Here is a 17,735-nt window from a genome sequence, read left to right on the forward strand (position 1 = left end):
AGAATAAACACGGCTGATACTCTTTCCGCTCTCGTTCTGCTGTGAGACGGATCCCTGATATATTGACAGCCTGGGCTACCTGCTGTATTTTTAGACCAATCACAAACGCATCAGTCAGGTTCAAAGGTGCAACCATCCAAGACATCCTCCCACTCTAGAGTCTGTTCCACTAGGAGAGAATGGGGAAAAGTCTTTGAAGCGCACCGGAATTCATATGAAGCAGAAAGCAATAACTCAAAGCACCACAGAAGGTTAAAAGCAGTCCAAAAAGAAGTCGGCCTTAAAGTGAAACTCCATGAAGGACTATTAAATCTACACAAACTGGGAAAAAATGAGTAGTAAATGACTGTTAATGTGTGTTAAAATAAATTATAACACTATAAATGACAAAACAAAACAACTGTTTTACGAACAAGGTAAGTCATGTCACGTTTGATGTAGTTTCCGGTCTGTTCCTCACGCAAAGTCATCAGATGCTTGCAATTTTTTTATACGGATGTTATTCCTAACATTTCCATTTATGTTCCCTGGAAGATACACTGTCAAATATGTCTTGCTGATAAATGGGTAAAACCTAGCTGTTTAAAAGACAGTAGCAAAAATTGGCAAATAATTAAAATGGCAATTAGTATTTTGGGGGCCGCACTGTGATCCTTAAATAGTCTTTTAATTGTGTCTAATGATTCTTAATTCTAAATATGCCAACGATATTTTCTTTCAATAATTTCATAGTACTGAACACTGGCAAAGGCCTCATACTGGTGGGAACGAAGTCTTCATCGAAAATAACAGCATGTGACGTATTTACTTCTGAACAGCATCTACTGATGCATATTCATCCCTGCATTCATTACGCTTCACCTGTGGACAGCCAGGTTATGGAACTGAGGGACTCCCCGCTCTATGGAAACAAGTAAGCCCACCACGCGGTCCTCATCCTGCAGAGATCAATTTGTGAGTGATTTAATTTCCCACAGAAAGAAATAAGAAGATAGACCTTCCACTCAGCCTGCATCTGCATTTCACTCCTTCCTGTCAATTCATAGATGGCCACCGCAGACCTGCATTCAGAAACGGCTCCTTCTGCTTTTCTTCGCCACTCATGCAAATCAAATGCTTTTCTCTTTTCTCTAAATGGGCAGAAGGACTCCTCCTGGCCTCCATTCACTGAAGTAGAGCTGTTTACAGTTGGCCATATTCCTATGGCAACTTAAAAGCATTACGCTCTAATGGAAGCAATAAAAGAACGAGAGCCGCCTGTTGGTACGATGGACACGGACACTGTGGAGTGGACTCATTTGTGACAAATGACTTGAAGCAAAGGAGACACTCGCATTATGAACTGGAACGAAGAGTAGAAACAGCAAAAAATACATTTAAAAAAAAATCACATAAATAGGACTTAATTATTCAGGAAGGCTGGGAAATCGGATACTGACAGTCTCCAAAGTCTATCTTCCACCTCAGTGCATAGCTGTCATCGAAATAAATGGTGCTAGAGCATTTAGTCTAATAGGTGTGGAAGAATACAGTCCTCTTGAATTTCAAAAAATGTGTGAATTTTTGAAAGACCACTCGCTATTTGCGTAAACTGTGACAGGTCTTCCCTAAATTACCCTCGTTTTCTGGGTATTTAATTGCGTCCAGGTGTGGATCGCTTGGCTGGAGAGAGAGAGCAAGAAAGGGGGACGCCACTTAATGCCAAAAATTGTCTTTTAAAGCAAGTTGTCTGTTATAAATGCGAAACCTTTGATGGATGTTAGTGCTTTTCAAGCATGGCTGTTTCCATCAACAAACGAGCTTGGATCAAGTCCAGTCTATTTGTGAGGACCCTCCATCTGAGAAATTGCCTGGTTTTACTTTCATTCACAGTTTGTTGCATAGTCATTTACATCACCTCTGACAGACCTAATATAAGCATTTAAGTAGCATAACCCCACATCTTGACTTCCCTCGTACCTTTCATACGCCTCCGCCACATTCGGAGTTCCCCACCTCGGATGTGCCCTTAGTGTAACAGCAGTTTTCACCACAGTGAGGTTCCAAATTCCCCAAAGTCATTATTGTCTCCTGCTTAGTTGCCCCAGCCTGCTATGATTTGTGGGTAATGAACTGGCAACCGGGCCTGGGCTCAATTATTCTCACTGAGGGAGTGATTTCTCACTCTGTAGAGCGGAGCACAAAGTGCACTCACTAATTCTAATCAGGGCATAACACACTCATAATCACCCATGCGGAAATAAAAGAGTGGGTGAAAAGAAAGAGAGGACATAAATAATAGTGAAATATGGACAAGGTTGACATGTTGTGGAGGACAGACTCATGATTGCAGGTAAAGTCAGGATGTGCTTTGTGTCTTTTCAGCATGACGGGTGCAAAGAGTTTCACACCATGTCAAAGAAAGATCCATCCATTATTGATCCCTGAGGGAAAATTCTGCATGATTGCATAAAAACTTGATTAGACCGAGATAATAATGTTCAGTCAGAACTTTGAGTATAGAGAGAGAAGGTAGAAAAGAGGATTGATATAAAAAGTGTGAATCTTGGGAAGCAACTTTGAGTTGATGTGTCCCAAGGTAACATTAGACCGCACCCATGAAACCCATTGGGGCTTTGGTAGTGGAAATAAATTTTTGTCAAAGGTTGTCAAAAAGTTTTACTGTTGGTTTTGTACAAGTAGAAACTCCTACTCGACTACAGTGATAGAAGTCTGATCAAATTGGTAGTAATCACATTGCATTGCTGCTCATTGCATAAAGTTACTCAACTTTGTTGCATCGCCAACGATCACTTTGACTCAAAATTGTGTTGCCTAAATCTATTGCTTTGTTGCTATAAACTGCTTTCCTTCACAAAGGAAGTGTGAAAAACTGTGTTTATGCTGAGAGAGAGAGAAAGACGCAGAAGCAAATAATATCTTGGACTCGAGAGTGGAATAATGGATAGAGACACAGACGTGTGCAAAAGGGACAACAGCAGTCATATCTTCAGGCTCCTCTCCGTCTCTCACAGTGTCTTTCTTCGCTGCTATGCTTTGTGGTGAAAGTAAAGTCTTGTCAGGAACCCCAAAATTTATCTTTCTCATGTACAAATGAGATAAGAGACGTGCATCTAGACTCGCCACAGAGCTCAGTCCACTTCAAAAGAGAGAAAAAATCTGACTGAATGCGTCTGGACTGAGTGAAAAAGAAAATAAATTGTGCTTCTCTGGATCGCAGCAAGTACAAAAGGTACAAAATGCGTAGCTGATATCTGTAAAAGCTTGCATCTTAATATAGCTTCCTTTGGCTGTTCTATTCAGAGCCAAGCAATTGTTCTGGGAGTTCAGACGGACCAAAGAACTTTCCAGACTGTTTTGATCCATTAGAAATGCGAATGTCAGTGAGAAAGTTCCAGAATGGCTGTGTCTGGTGGTCTATTATAATGTAAGACATTAATTTATGCAACCAAGGAGCCAGAATTAGGACACAAAACAGTCTAGAATAAATTTGCATTACATACAGTAGAACACAGCATGGACATACAGGGGACAACTGCGGGAGTACCTGGATAAGTACCTTGAACAAGGGTGCTCTGTATAGAGTTTGAACTAGCAACTTTACAGTTCCCGGCCTTAAGCTTTAATAGTACACCAACCCAGATTGGTCATTTGGAATCCACTTCAACTGACCCTTTTGTCAGAAGATTCCGAATAATTATTTGAAATGAAACAGATCACCTACCATTATTTAACAAGTCCAAGTAAGTCAAGCAATGGCCTTGGCCAGCCCCACTAAATCCCAGGCAGGAGCGGAAACAAAGGGACTATGTGTTATGACATCATCGCCGCACTTCTAACCTGATGCACATCCCAAAATGACACAAAGATTTCCCAGCTGGGATAAGCAGAGGTGAAGAAAACAGTGTGTTCTCAGTCTTCACCACGGAGGTACAAAGGAACAAAGGTCACCTTCTACACGTATCTGTTCTGGGTCACAACGGTGAGGACAACTGCAGAATGGATGATGTAGACTTGCAATGAGAAATTCTGAAGGTTCAAGAAGCCTGCATTTTTGCCTGCCTGAAAATCCAGATAAAACTGGCTTGAAGCAGTAGTTGGTTTTTGGAACACCGTAGGTGGTTTCTAGTTGGTCCAGGCTTGTTTACCTGGTTGACCAACTGGACTGCAAGCTGGTGAGCTGGTAAAACATCTTGGTCGAGGGCCCTGCTGAGAAGTCACACCAGTTTAAGGTAGTTAAGCTAGTTTATAGGACATGGCAGCTGGTTTGTTGCTAGTCAAATCTTGACCAAGTCCAGTCAGGTCACACCAGCTGGTAGTCAGGCTAGTCAACCACCTAACAAAGCTTTGACCAGCTTATGGCCAACCAGGACCAGTTCAAAGTCCCAACCACCAACTTAAATTTGTTTAAGCTAAAAATTTCCAGCAAGGTTCTGTCACTTGATTCCAGAGCTCAGTCCACTTCAGAAGGGAGAAAAATTCGGACTCAATGCGTCTGGACTGAGTGAAAAAGAAAATAAATTGTGCTTCTCTGGATTGCAGCAACCACAAAAGGTGTATCGGATTATCTTTAAAAACTTGCATCTTATTATAGCTTCCTTTGGCTATTCTATTCAGAAACAAAAACAGGTCACACCAGTTTAAGGTAATTCAGGTAGTTTATGGAACCAGGGAGCCACTGGTCTAATCTTGACCAAGTCCAGTCAGTGCACATCTTGTCAACCAACTAACAAAGCTTTGACCAGCTTATGACCAACTTGGACCAGTCAAAAGAACCTACCATGTACAAATTATCAGCCACAACCTCCAACTGGTTTCTAGGAAGGTTCTGTCACTTGCTTCCAGTTGGTGTAGCATGAAAAGGTCATGGTTTGGGCTAGTGGTGGCAGGTTAAAGGAGAAGACTGGATTCAGTTCACTAAGTGCTCTCCATAGGACAAGCCTGGATGCATTGTGAAGAAAGCCTTTCAGACAGGTCGAATGTTGTCAGCTGTGGGCCTGGGGAACGTGAGGAGCCCAAGACATTAGATTAAGGGGTTAAAGGTCAGACTTAATGTCTACCTCACCACCCTGTCCCTCAGAGATTAGCTGAACTCCGCTATGAGTCTCACCGACACCTAGACTGTCACGCACAACAGTTCTTATACTCAAAGACGGGAGATGAAGGCAGTGAAATCGAATGTGTGTTTAAGAGAGTCAGTGTGCCAGAGAAGAAATTAAAGATAGAACAACAGGCGCTTCAGCTCAGCAATACTGAATAAAGCTTTCGCTAATGTGTTGGCGATGGGCCTTGCTTGGAAATATCTGAAGCTCTGTGCAATGTAGCTTCTTAAGAAAGTGCAAAAGAAATGTGTTTTATTTGTTTACATGGATAAATGGAAGCCAAATGAGTGTGAGGGACGAAGCCAGCAGGCAGGAACAAGGCAGATAGTTAATTACGGTAGGCTGAGCTTAGCAGTGTCTCAGGTTGCATTGTCTGGGTTTCTTTGTAGGAGCTGCTCTCTGGTGGGCTGCCATTTGCTCAATGAATAATCACAGTGTGTGTATGTGTGTGTGTGGTATGATGGGAGAGGCCTTTCAAAGGAGCCAAGGGAAAGAGGGTTTCTTCTATCTGCCCTTTTTTCTTTGTTTCTTTCCTCTTGGATGAGGGTTCAAACAGTGAGATCAGAGCAGCAGCTACAGGCCAGGTTTGCCATGCGCTTGCAGCAAGAATGCATGTGTGTTACTGTTGCACACACACAGCACGTATTAGAGTGAGGGGAAAAGTAACAACAAAGGATGCGAAACCTTCCGAGGGGGCGGAAGAATCCCTTGTCATGTCTACAGAAATGGGAGAGAGGGAACAGATGAATAAGAAGGGAGAGGATTCATTTTTCGAAAAGAGTGGAAACAAAACCTGTGGAGGACGAGCAGAAAGCAAGACAGAGTGTGAGAACGCAGAATCCTCCAGCCACAAAACCAATCCACTATCCTTCTGTCAGGAAGGTGAAACGCAGAGGCGCTCTGTACTGTTTCACCAGGATGTGAGGTAAATCTATACCTCAGACTCTCTCTGGTATCCTTCTGTATTGAGGGAAAAGAGAGTTTTGATGAAGGGTGGTTTGCAGTTTGAGCAGTAAATACAGCAATTAATTAGCTTCTGTAGATGTGGAGTAACCCTAACGATTACACCCAGTATGTGGACGGACATGAATGATACTTCCCGTGTTAGACTGTGGATGCACACCACAGACGGTGCTGCATGTTTCAAAGTGAAGCAAGGCACCATGTTCTTTTACACATGAGCAGATCCAATGTATTCAATGTATTCAAAAATAAAAAAAATAAAAGCTTGATGGTTTAACACAGGGGTGTTCAAACTCGGTCCTGGAGGGCCACTGTCCTGCAGAGTTTAGCCCCAACTTGCCTCAACACACCTGTCTGGAAGTTTCTAGTATGCCTAGTAAGACCTTGATTAGCTGGTTCAGGTGTGCTTAACTAGGGTAGGAGCTAAAATAGGCAGGAAAGTGGCCCTCCAGGAGCAGGATTGGACACCCCTGGTTTAGCACTTACAATTAAGACATAAGTATTACAATTAAGACATAAGTATTGCAATTTTACTACTGTGGAAAAATATATTATAAATCCTCAAAAAAATATTAATATTATTATTATTTTTTTTTTTAATCAAATATCAGAGACTTGTTGTTGTGCTCTTCTGACTATTCTTACACCTATAAACCACTAATAAAACCCTAACAACCTAACACCTTAGCAACCATATAACAAAACCCTGACAAATATATTGGTATCATGGTATCAGTAAAAGCATCATTTTACTTCCCCAACAGAAGTGTTGTCACTGTGTCTCTGAGTAAATGTAAACAAGTATGTTGAGAACGTAATAATGCATTATCTGAAAAATATTGCATTCAATGCTAGCATCATACTTGAGCATCAACATCTGATAAACATCATAAAAAAGTTAATTCACATGCATTATTTATCATAAATGTTTTGAAAACATTTGTTAATGGCATTTTAACAGGGAGCACTTCAGTGATGTATTGCAGATATTCAAACACTTCAAAAATGAAAATGTGCACATTGAATTGACATATTGGGAGATGATTTTTCATTTCTAATACAGCATGTCTAAAATCTTCAAGCTTTAAATACCAAATTTCTTCAGGTGCACTCTACTGGTTTTGCCCATTACACTCATACAGTGTTTTTCACACTCAAAACTGAACTCCAACTGCAACTTGACATTAGTAACCTCCATTACCTGAGAAATGTCTGTAACTAGACTGATGTTAGACAATGATGGACTAAAGCAAACCACAAAAAGCTCATATAAAAAGTTCTGAAGACATTTTTACAACAGACAAAAAACGAAATGTAATGCCTTGTCCACTTTTATTACATAGAAATGGCTAGTAGAAAATTGCACTTAATAATAAAGCATTTATTTGACGGCCTCGTGAAGTTCTTCTGAGAAAGTGTAATTCTTGGACAATTTATAATTTATTACAAAAAATTACATTCTATCTCCATAAACCAACTCAAAATTCTAGCTAAAGTGTAATACTGGTCACGTACAAAGCTTCATTCTGGGTTAACCTAATTCACAATATCTTATAACGCTGTGTGAATAAAATGAACAGATACTGAAGCTGTACTTCCACTCTCTTGAATAAAAAGGCAAACAGCCATTCGATGATGAAATTCCCAAATCCAGTCTCACTTGTTCCAGAATAAGGAGACCTCATGACCCTGCCGCACTCTGCATTACCCACAAATCCACAGCTGAAGCCTCATGCTGCCCTCTTCCTTCCCAGATGGGTCATCTCTTAATTCATCACTTTTAAAAATGAAAAAGGAAATGCCATTCTAACAATAAGAGCGCCAGGTGGGAATGTGAGAGCCTGACACGTCAGGATGCAATTAAAAACATTTGGAACAAACCTGGAACATAATCTGAGGGTTCTAGTGTAATAAACATCATTACATTCATGCTGACGCAAAAACAAGCACTGCTTTGAGAAAGACAGCAAAGCTTTTACTGTGTGTTGGAACGGAAAGTCCTTTTCAGGTGACCAAGCGAAGAGCTCTCGTAGGTGTGCTTCACTGCTGTAGTGTTATTCAGAGCGGTGTTTGGAGAGGTCGCCTCAAGTGGGTGAGTGCACCAGCACAGTTGGGGCTGTTTGAATCAACATGCATCCTTAAAATGCATTTCTTCTGCCTCTCAAGCTGTTGTACACTCAACTAAATGGAAGGCTGAAAACACTCAGACAATCCTTACCTCTACACAACTTGTGTTCCTTACAGAGAAAGGTCAGGGTCTGTGCAGTGTCTATAAGGACATAGTGTTGTATCTATGACATAATCATCAGATATTTTAGAATTTAAAAAAAAAAAGAAACATACTGTAGGCAGCAACTCCATGTGACATGTGCAGCACAAAAACTAACACAAGCGAGACATGACTCAATAGACTCTATGCATGATCGGTTATGCATTTAGCCACAGTGACCAATGCAACTTCCATTGCAGAGCAGTGTATGGAAATTGTGAGAAAATTTATTACAAAATGAAACCTTGTGAACGTGCACCACAACAGGACAAAGTAATAGTCATGCAGTCCACCTTTATACTCAATGTAGGCCTATTTAAAGCTCCTGGAAATGTTTTATTATAATACACTAAAATGTAATGTTTACTGTAAATAATAATGTATAATATACAAGGGATACACCATGGTTAAACTGCTCAAAAATATAATCATGACTATTTTGTTGTTGTTGTTGTTGTCAATCAAAATTATTGCACGCACAAAAAAAAAGAAAAGAAAACGTGACCATGTGAAAGAAAACAGACTGGCTGTTGTACACTTTCATTTGAGAAAAATATCTCAATGGTAAACTCCAGCTTACATGTTTGATGGTGTTTTCAGATCATCACTGCTTTTTCTGTAATGTGAAGAGAGAGAGTGTGCAAGGTTGCCAGGTTGGGAATATTACGTAAACCACTGGATTTTAAAAAAATCTAAGAGAAAAGCTGTGATTGGGGGATGTCAACTCTTGAAATCTGGCAACCGCAACCATGAACTATTCTACTATCACAGTTTGCTATGGAAGAAGATTATTCCAGAAGTTTGTGTAGCACTGTCGTATTTTTAGTGGGAATACACAAGCAATCAGTGTGTGTGTGTGTGTGTGTGTGTGTGTGTGTGTGTGTGTGTGTTAATTTCCGGTCCATTATACTGACTGGTCAACAGCTATGTTTTATTTACAATAAAGCATGGCTATGAACATTTCGCTGAAGACATCCGCAAATGCACAGGGAATATTATTTTTAAGTTTTCTGTTTCAGGTATGGTAGTGTCTGTTCATTGAGTTACACTGTTTAATGATGCTTATCGTAACAAAGAGGAGAAAGACTGGGAGAAAGCAACAAAAAGTGATTCAAAATTAAAGAAAAGTCTCCTGGCGAGTTGTTTAAAATGCATACTTTGGCATGCCTGACATGGCTAATAAAGAGAAAATAGCCACGCCTAATTAAGTAGCTTACTCAAGGTGTATAAAAAAGCCACAACATTATGCAAATATAATGGAGGCTATATCAAACTAAGCCGGTTGTCAACTAAACAATTAGAGCCAATAAAAGTAAAGAGGAAATTAAAGATTAAATGGATATTTAATATGGCAATAAAGACATAATTGCTGAGAACTTTGTGATAAGCCAGTAGAGGTAACTATCATAGTATTATATGATATTCACAAGCTGCATTTGCAGTCATTGATTCAAACCAGTTTGATTTACACTTAAAAAAAAATAAAATTTAATTTCTCTCCTTCATGTCATTCCAAAATCATTACAATCACATCATTAGAATAATAAAAAAAAAAATAGTGATACTACCAAATTGTTACTAAGGTAGGTGAAATAATAGCTACACTAGCTTCAACCTACTGTGCGTGTGTGTGTGTGTGTGTGTGTGTGTGTGTGTGTGCGTGCGTGCGTGCATGTGTGAGTGAGTGAACTGGTATATATGGACACACTTCCTGTGTCCCTGTAAAACAAAAGGCTTAAAAAACATACAAAACGGCATTTTATGAAATTCAAAAATTGCCAGTAGTTTTCTGTAAGGGGTAGGTTTAGGTGTAGGGCGATAGAAAATACAGTTTGTACTGTATAAAAACCATTACACCTACGGAGAGAGTCCCCGTAAACCACAAATGCAAGTATGTGTGTGTGTGTGTGTGTGTGTGTGTGTGTGTGCTTGTTAACGTGCTTGAATAGCAACAGAACCTCTGCATCTGTCTTGAAATCTGTCTGTCACTTCAAATAACCACTTCCTGCTAAGAGAGAAAATGAGGGGAAAGGGATGGAAAACAGGCAAGGAGAAATAAGTAAAGAGGGCAGAGGTGCTACGACGGTATAGCTTGAGAAAGAGAAAGAGAGAGAGAAAGCGAGCAAGAGCGATGCAGGGCGGGCAACAGACTGGGGGGTCAGGCTAAGCTGTAATAGACTGAAGCTCAAATGAATGAGTCTGTCAGGTTGAGCCCAGGCCTTGACTGACTGCTCCTTTCAGCCCAACATCCAACCCAGAGGCTCCTCCATGCAAGACGACTTCCCTAATGATGATGCACGACTCTCGGTGCCATGGGCCCTTGAGGGGGTGGTGGTGGTGGGGGGGATTTCTTTGTGAGCCAACTCAAGCTTCTGGGGAATGAGAAGCTGCGACCACCTGAACTGCAAACAAGCAGCCGAACCTCTGTCACAGTCATTTCAATGGGCCAAAGAAAGAAAAGTGGGGGAAAGAGTGAAATGGATGCTGGCGGTTCGAGAAAATCGATTGCGAAAATTAATAAGTGAATTCCCCGCAGCACGCCGGGCACCTCAAACATCTCAATCTCCTTCCTCACCTCTTTCTTTTATTTCTCTCCTCTGAGTGAGAGGGAAAGGAATTCGAAACACCTCCCACACTTCTTCAGACGGTTCCACCGATTGACAAAAGAGCTGAATTTCAAAGGCACTCAGCATCCACGTCTATAGAGACCGTGGCTCTAGTTTTGTAAGGTTAGTGAAATCCTCATCCAACAACGTGGGTGTCATTTTCCAGTATATTTTCTCTTTGCAATCTTTTTTTTTCTATGTGCTATTTTCAATAATCTACCCTTCACTCTAGAATTTACTCTTTACTCAAACAAAAAACAACACAAAAAAAAACTACACAAGTTTATATAGATCAGCGCAGTTTACTGGAGTTAAGAGGCACTTAGGAGCTGGGATGAGTTCTTGAAAGTACCTGTTCTTGACGCTCAAGCCATCGGTCCACCATGGGATGGTTGGCACTGAGGGAAGAACGGGCATTTTCCCTCTGAAACTGGATAGCCCAGGGGACATTACGAGGCAGGCTGCGGTACGCTTCCAGAGCCTTACCCTGGAAAACACAATGAAGGTGATGAAAGAGGATGTTTACACCTGGTATTAAAGGGTTTGTTGACAAAAATGTAAATTCTGTCAACATTTGCTCACCCTCATTCAAAAACTTTGACTTTCTTCAACATAGGCTCATTGTAAAAACATGCCTCTACCTACATTTTGGCAGAACAATTCACTACATTTCCCAGTTGAAATGAACACCAGTGGCAGGAAAACAGCAACAACTTTAATTCCTATGCAAATTATGATAAATGGGGCAGATTATTTTCACATGGTTCCCTGCACAATACTATGGTATGACCTAAAACACTTTTACCATGGTGCATGATTTGTAAACAAATACATGTTCACGTTTACATTTTCACATAATCAGCTCAATATATGTGGCTTCTGTGACATAGTAAAACTGCTAGGGATGCACGATATTAAATTCATGCCGATATTTTTTAAATCATTTTGGCCAATGCCGATGCCGATACCGATATCGATATACATTTCCCTTTGTTTTGAAACAACACCAAGTCTCTCCTGGAAATTATAAACCAATTTTTTTTTTTTTTTAGTTTTGAGCAAAAATTTATTTGTTAGAACTAATAAACATTATTAAAGTTCTTTTTTAATGAGAGTACATTGAAAGCCTTGAAAATAACTATAATAAAATCAATCTCTGCTGATTTTTTTTTTTTTTTTTTTGGACAGATGCAATTGAAACCTTAATATTTTATTTGTGGATTTAACATTAATAGATGGCCTAAAGCAAAAGAGTTGTAAAAATTCTAAAATAAAAAAAAGGAATAAATCTGTATATATTGAATTATTTAATTTACAAGTGTCATGTTTGTGATTTTTATTCAATGTAAGCTATAGCTTCTGACCTTTAAATCAAAACAGACGTGATTTTTTTTTTACATCAATTACTGCTTTATTTATTCAGAAACACACGTATCTTAATGATATTTGTGTATTTTACCTTCATTTTATTATAAGTAGGCCAACAGCGCCCCCGAAGTGAATAAATGCCTTACTGGACGGGCATTAGGACCCAGGGGAGGCTTCCGCTGCTAAACCAGACGCGGCATTTTGTACTTGCATTCTCAAATTAAATGTGGCGATCCAAAACAGTGATTCTAATCATCATTCAGGAAAAAGTTTGCTTCAAGAATGACCACTCTGCTGACATGATCTTATCGCTAGCACACCCTGAGCACATGTAAGCTACTCATCTTATCGGCAAGGCATATCGGCATAATTTTTTTTTTCAAATCCGATAACATTCAGATAATATCGTGCATCTGGTACAGCATCACACTTGCAATGTGGAGTGCTCAGATACGGGTCCTGTGAAACAGGAATCACTAGAAGCAAGATAAAATGGAATGGTAACAAATGTGAATGTGTTTTATATCACAATTGCGTTTGTTAACATTTATTGGACATTTCATTTCCGAAATGCTGCGATATGTACAGTACAACAACCAACAAAAAAAAAACATTGCCACTTTCACGTTCATTAGTTTCTGGAAAAACCGAACATGCTTTTAGCACCACTCACTAGACATTTCATTTTAAAAGTGCCTTAATCAGGGGTCATATGATGCGATTTCAAGTTTTCCTTTCTCTTTGAAGTGTTACAAGCTCTTGGTGCATAAAGAAGATCTGTAAATTGTCTGTCACGTAACTCTGTTGCCCTTTCGGGCTTGAACTGATGGTAAAACTAACGTTATTAACATTATTAACTGTCTTGATATTTACTTTGAAAGCTGAAGCTCGCGATTATGGTAAGGGGCGTTACATTTCCGATGCGTGCTTGTGGTGTTCGGCCAATCACAATGCACTGGGTCAGCTGGCCAATCAGAGCAGACTGCGCTTGTCAAAGGAGGGGACTTTGTTGAAAACGACGTGTTTGAGAGAGGCGGGGCATAGAGGACCTACAATAATGTACAGTATTTGAAAAATAATGTGTTTTTTGAACATTAAAGCATGTCAACATTCTGTTACACCAAATACACAAAATAATGATCTTTAAAATAGCATCATATGACCCCTTTAAAACATGCAAGAAGCAACTTATAACAATATAATTTTTCAGAAATGTCACCAGAAGCACATTTTTTTCCCAGTGAGCCTGGGTTGACTTATATTTTTCCTGAGGAACACAAAAGAAGCACATTGTGGTCCAAACAATATTGGCCCCAATAGACTTTCATTATATGGGCAAAACAAAACATCTTTTTTTAAACAAGAAATTACTTTAGCAATTAAAAAAGTTTAGCTATTACACAAATTGGGTTTTAATAACATGGAAACCAATTTACTTAAATATGTAGTGTCTAATACATAATACCTTACTGAAACTGTTCTCCAGATCAGAGTCACTGTGCGTACAAGGGAAGCGCATCTTGGATCTGAGCCCCGCAATGATATCATTCAGGCCATCTAAATTTGGAGGGCACGCTAACTTCATTTCTCACTAATAAGGAGCTCTATTACAAGCTACTAATTCACACCATATTTCTAATCTTACGCTGCATGTTTTCAGAGAGGTGAAATCAAACGCCCTCTAGCAATGGAGTCCAATTCAAATCTCCATTTGAAGAGTTTTTAGAGCAAACCTAAAACAGGTTGTCCTGTGACACAGGGGGCCCTTAGCCTAGAAAGCCTACTGAGCACCATTGCTCTTGGCTAAAGACCTAGTCTGAGCGATAAGGAAGAAGAAAAAGAGTTTCCAGTTATAGCATGAGCCAATTCACAATTGGACACCAGACATAAGTGATCCCATACAGTGTTGGAACATGAAGTGATTTCCTGCATGGTAAAATTATCTATATAGGTAATTCTGACATTAAACAGCAGGACAAAAAAAGGGGAGGAAGAGACACAGCGAGGAACATGAAGACCAAGAGGTCAAAGGCCCATAGGATGGGTGAAGAATTTATATGGTCGGCCTTATGAATCAAGACTTCATGTGGAGCATGTTGTAGTGATTGAGACGCTGGTCTACCTCAGCAAAGCCTCCAAATGCAGCAGGAGGCCTACAGGTTTCTTAAAGTTCAGGAAGAGATACTGAGAGACAGATGTTACGCTCCATATGAGAATTTTTTAAATTATGAGATTCAAAAGTTAAAATATATCCAGGAAAAGCCACAGAGTTTTGGAGAATTAAAGTTTTCTACATATATAAACATGAAGGCAAAATGCAGAAATAATACTTTTCTCCTCAGTGCCTGCTATTCTTACTTCAAGGTGAACTAACACATTTATGTTCATTTCACCAGTTCACTGGTACTAAAATAGAGCGCATTTATATTCACCCCGTCGCTTATCGACATCTGACAGTATCAACCAAAAACAGACCTTCCAAGCACCTCAAGCTTTTCTCATGGCATCCCAAAAACAACAATCAAGAAATAAATGATCCGGTGCAGAACGAAAGGTAAAAATAACAGCTTAATTCTTCTGCTAACAATGCTTTGTAAAAACATGGAACAGGCCACATTATCTCCGATATGGAGGATCTAACCTCAATGGCAGTTCTGTACACTTAAATTTCATTCTAGGGGTCAATGACATTAATACATTTACTTTGATAAAATTACTTTACTATCAGATGATTTGCCTTTTTATTACATGGCACGGTTAGTTCAGGTTGGTAAATGCCATGTAGTCCAAGCTTCAAAAACATTAATAATACATGATTTGTAAAAAATAATTAACCTAATCTTGATTTTTTTATTGATTAAGATGTGGACACTCAAAAGTAAAAATTATTAATTTTACTTTGATTGTTACACCACATGATCTTTAAACTGAAACTTTTTGAAACCAACATGAATAAAGGGTACATTTCTATGAACTTGGCTAATGCATTTTAAATAACATGTATATATTTATACAACAGTTCGTTCTGGTTCTCAAATCTGATTGGTTGAGAACCGTGAGATATTGTACTGGTATCGCTACAGGAACGCCCTTTCACAATTTTGTATCACTCCGCTTGTTCTAGCCGGGTCTATGTTTTTTTTAATTAATTCACTGAGCTAATCGTAGAGTAATGAGAGTGTGGTGTTTGGATTATGGAAGAAACCGACAAGCAAAGTGCTTTTAAACAGGATTACTAGTAAATGCCGTGAGATGAGCTAATCTCATCGCGGGTTGTGGTGTCACATTCTGAGTACTCCATCTTTTCTCACTCCCTCCCCTTTCTCCCTCTTTTAATTTGGAATATTGCTGTTTCGAAGCACTGAAGGCTTGTCATTGCTGCAAAAGAGCAGCCATTTTGCAAAGATAATTGGCCTCTTTTTCATTGGCTGCCCTAGGGAAGCTAGGGAGAAAAACAGAGAATGTGGCTCTTTTTGATTCATTTAAAGCCAAAGGCATTGACCATCGCAATGAGGCCCAAATCAACAGGGAAGCAACAAACAAAGGACACAGAACCCATTCTTCTAACACCAAAGACATATGGTTCCATAACCAAGAGAGTTATAGGTCAACAACAAACAGTGGCAACAACCATTGAGAGAATCTCAAGATGAATGAGATGGAGCAAAGGGAAGTCACTTCTTACAAGTTGCCCTAAAAATGTTCCAATTGGTGCTTCGGTTTGTGAAAACGTAGTGGAAAAATACCATCCTTATATGAATATCCAAAACTAAAGATAAGCAATCAAAGAAATGCAAAAGGATGGATGGATGGATAGATAGGTAGATGGAACGAAGGATGGATGGACGGACGGATGTATAAGTAGAGCAATGGATGGATGGATGGGATGGATGGGTGGGTGGGTAGAATGATGAATGGATGGACGGACAGACAGATGGATGAATAAGTATAATGATGGACGGATGGATGGACGGACAGACAGATGGATGTATAAGTAGAATGATGGATGGATGGTTGGATGGATGGATGGATGGACGGACAGACAGATGGATGTATAAGTAGAATGATGGATGGATGGATGGTTGGATGGATGGATGGATGGATGGACGGACAGACAGATGGATGTATAAGTAGAATGATGGATGGATGGATGAATGGATGGACAGACGGACAGACAGATGGATGTATAAGTAGAATGATTGATGGATGGATGGATGGACAGACAGACAGATGGATGTATAAGTAGAATGATGGATGGACGGACGGACAGACAGATGGACAAATAAGTAGAATGATGGATGGATGGTTGGATGGATGGATGGACGGACAGACAGATGGATGTATAAGTAGAACGATGTATGGATGGATGGATGGGTAGAACAATGGATGGATGGACAGACAGATGGATGTATAAGTAGAACGATGAATGGATGGGTGGGTGGATTGGTGGATGGATGGATGGACGGACGGACAGACAGATTGATGTATAAGTAGAACGACAGATGGATGGATGAATGGATGGATGGATGGACAGACAGATGGATGTATAAGTAGAACGATGGATGGATGGATGGATGAATGGGTAGAGCAGACAGACGGATGAATAAGTAGAATGATGGATGGATGATAGTAAATGATGGATGGATGGATGGATGGATGGATGGATGGATGGATGGATGGATGGATGGATGGATGGATGGATGGATGGATGGATGGATGGATGGATGGATGGATGGATGGATGGATGGATGGATGGATGGATGGATGGATGGATGGATGGATGGATGGATGGATGGATGGATGGATGGATGGATGGATGGATGGATGGATGGATGGATGAATGAATGGATGGACGAATGAACGGACAGAAAGATGGATGGATAGTAGAATGATAGATGGATGGATGGATGGATGGATGGATGAATGAATGGATGGACGAATGAACGGACAGAAAGATGGATGGATAGTAGAATGATAGATGGATGGATGGATGGATGGATGGATGGATGGGTAGAACGATGAATGGATGGACGGACGGACAGACAGATGGATGTATGAGTAGAACGATGGATGGATGGACGGACGGACGGACAGACAGATGGATGTATAAGTAGAACAATGGGATGGATGGATGGACGGACAGACAGATGGATGTTTAAGTAGAATGATGGATGGATGGATGGTCGGATGGATGGACGGACGGACAGACAGATGGATGTATAAGTAGAATGATGGATGGTTGGATGGATGGATGGATGGATGGATGGACGGAGGGACGGACAGACAGATGGATGTATAAGTAGAACGATGTATGGATGGATGAACGGACAGACAGATGGATGAATAAGTAGAACGATGGATGGATGGATAGTAAAATGATGGATGGATGGATGGATGGATGGATGGATGGATGGATGGATGGATGGA

At 40.1% G+C, this 17,735-nt stretch overlaps 1 protein-coding gene across 1 annotated transcript in view; it reads right to left on the reverse strand.

The window, feature by feature from the left end:
• LOC107724536 (partitioning defective 3 homolog) overlaps window positions 1–17,735 on the reverse strand; it is a 170,564-nt gene that overhangs the window by 111,256 nt on the left and 41,573 nt on the right. Inside the window, exons 4-5 of the mRNA XM_016533515.1 lie at window positions 11,293–11,427; window positions 1,027–1,032 (exon numbers count right to left, since the gene is read on the reverse strand). Of these exons, the coding sequence (XP_016389001.1) occupies window positions 1,027–1,032; window positions 11,293–11,427 (141 nt within the window). The remainder of the gene's footprint in view (window positions 1–1,026; window positions 1,033–11,292; window positions 11,428–17,735) is intronic.

The sequence above is a fragment of the Sinocyclocheilus rhinocerous genome, unplaced genomic scaffold (genome assembly GCF_001515625.1).
Source record: "Sinocyclocheilus rhinocerous isolate Xijiao unplaced genomic scaffold, SAMN03320098_v1.1 scaffold3412, whole genome shotgun sequence".
Taxonomy (NCBI): Eukaryota; Metazoa; Chordata; class Actinopteri; order Cypriniformes; family Cyprinidae; genus Sinocyclocheilus; species Sinocyclocheilus rhinocerous.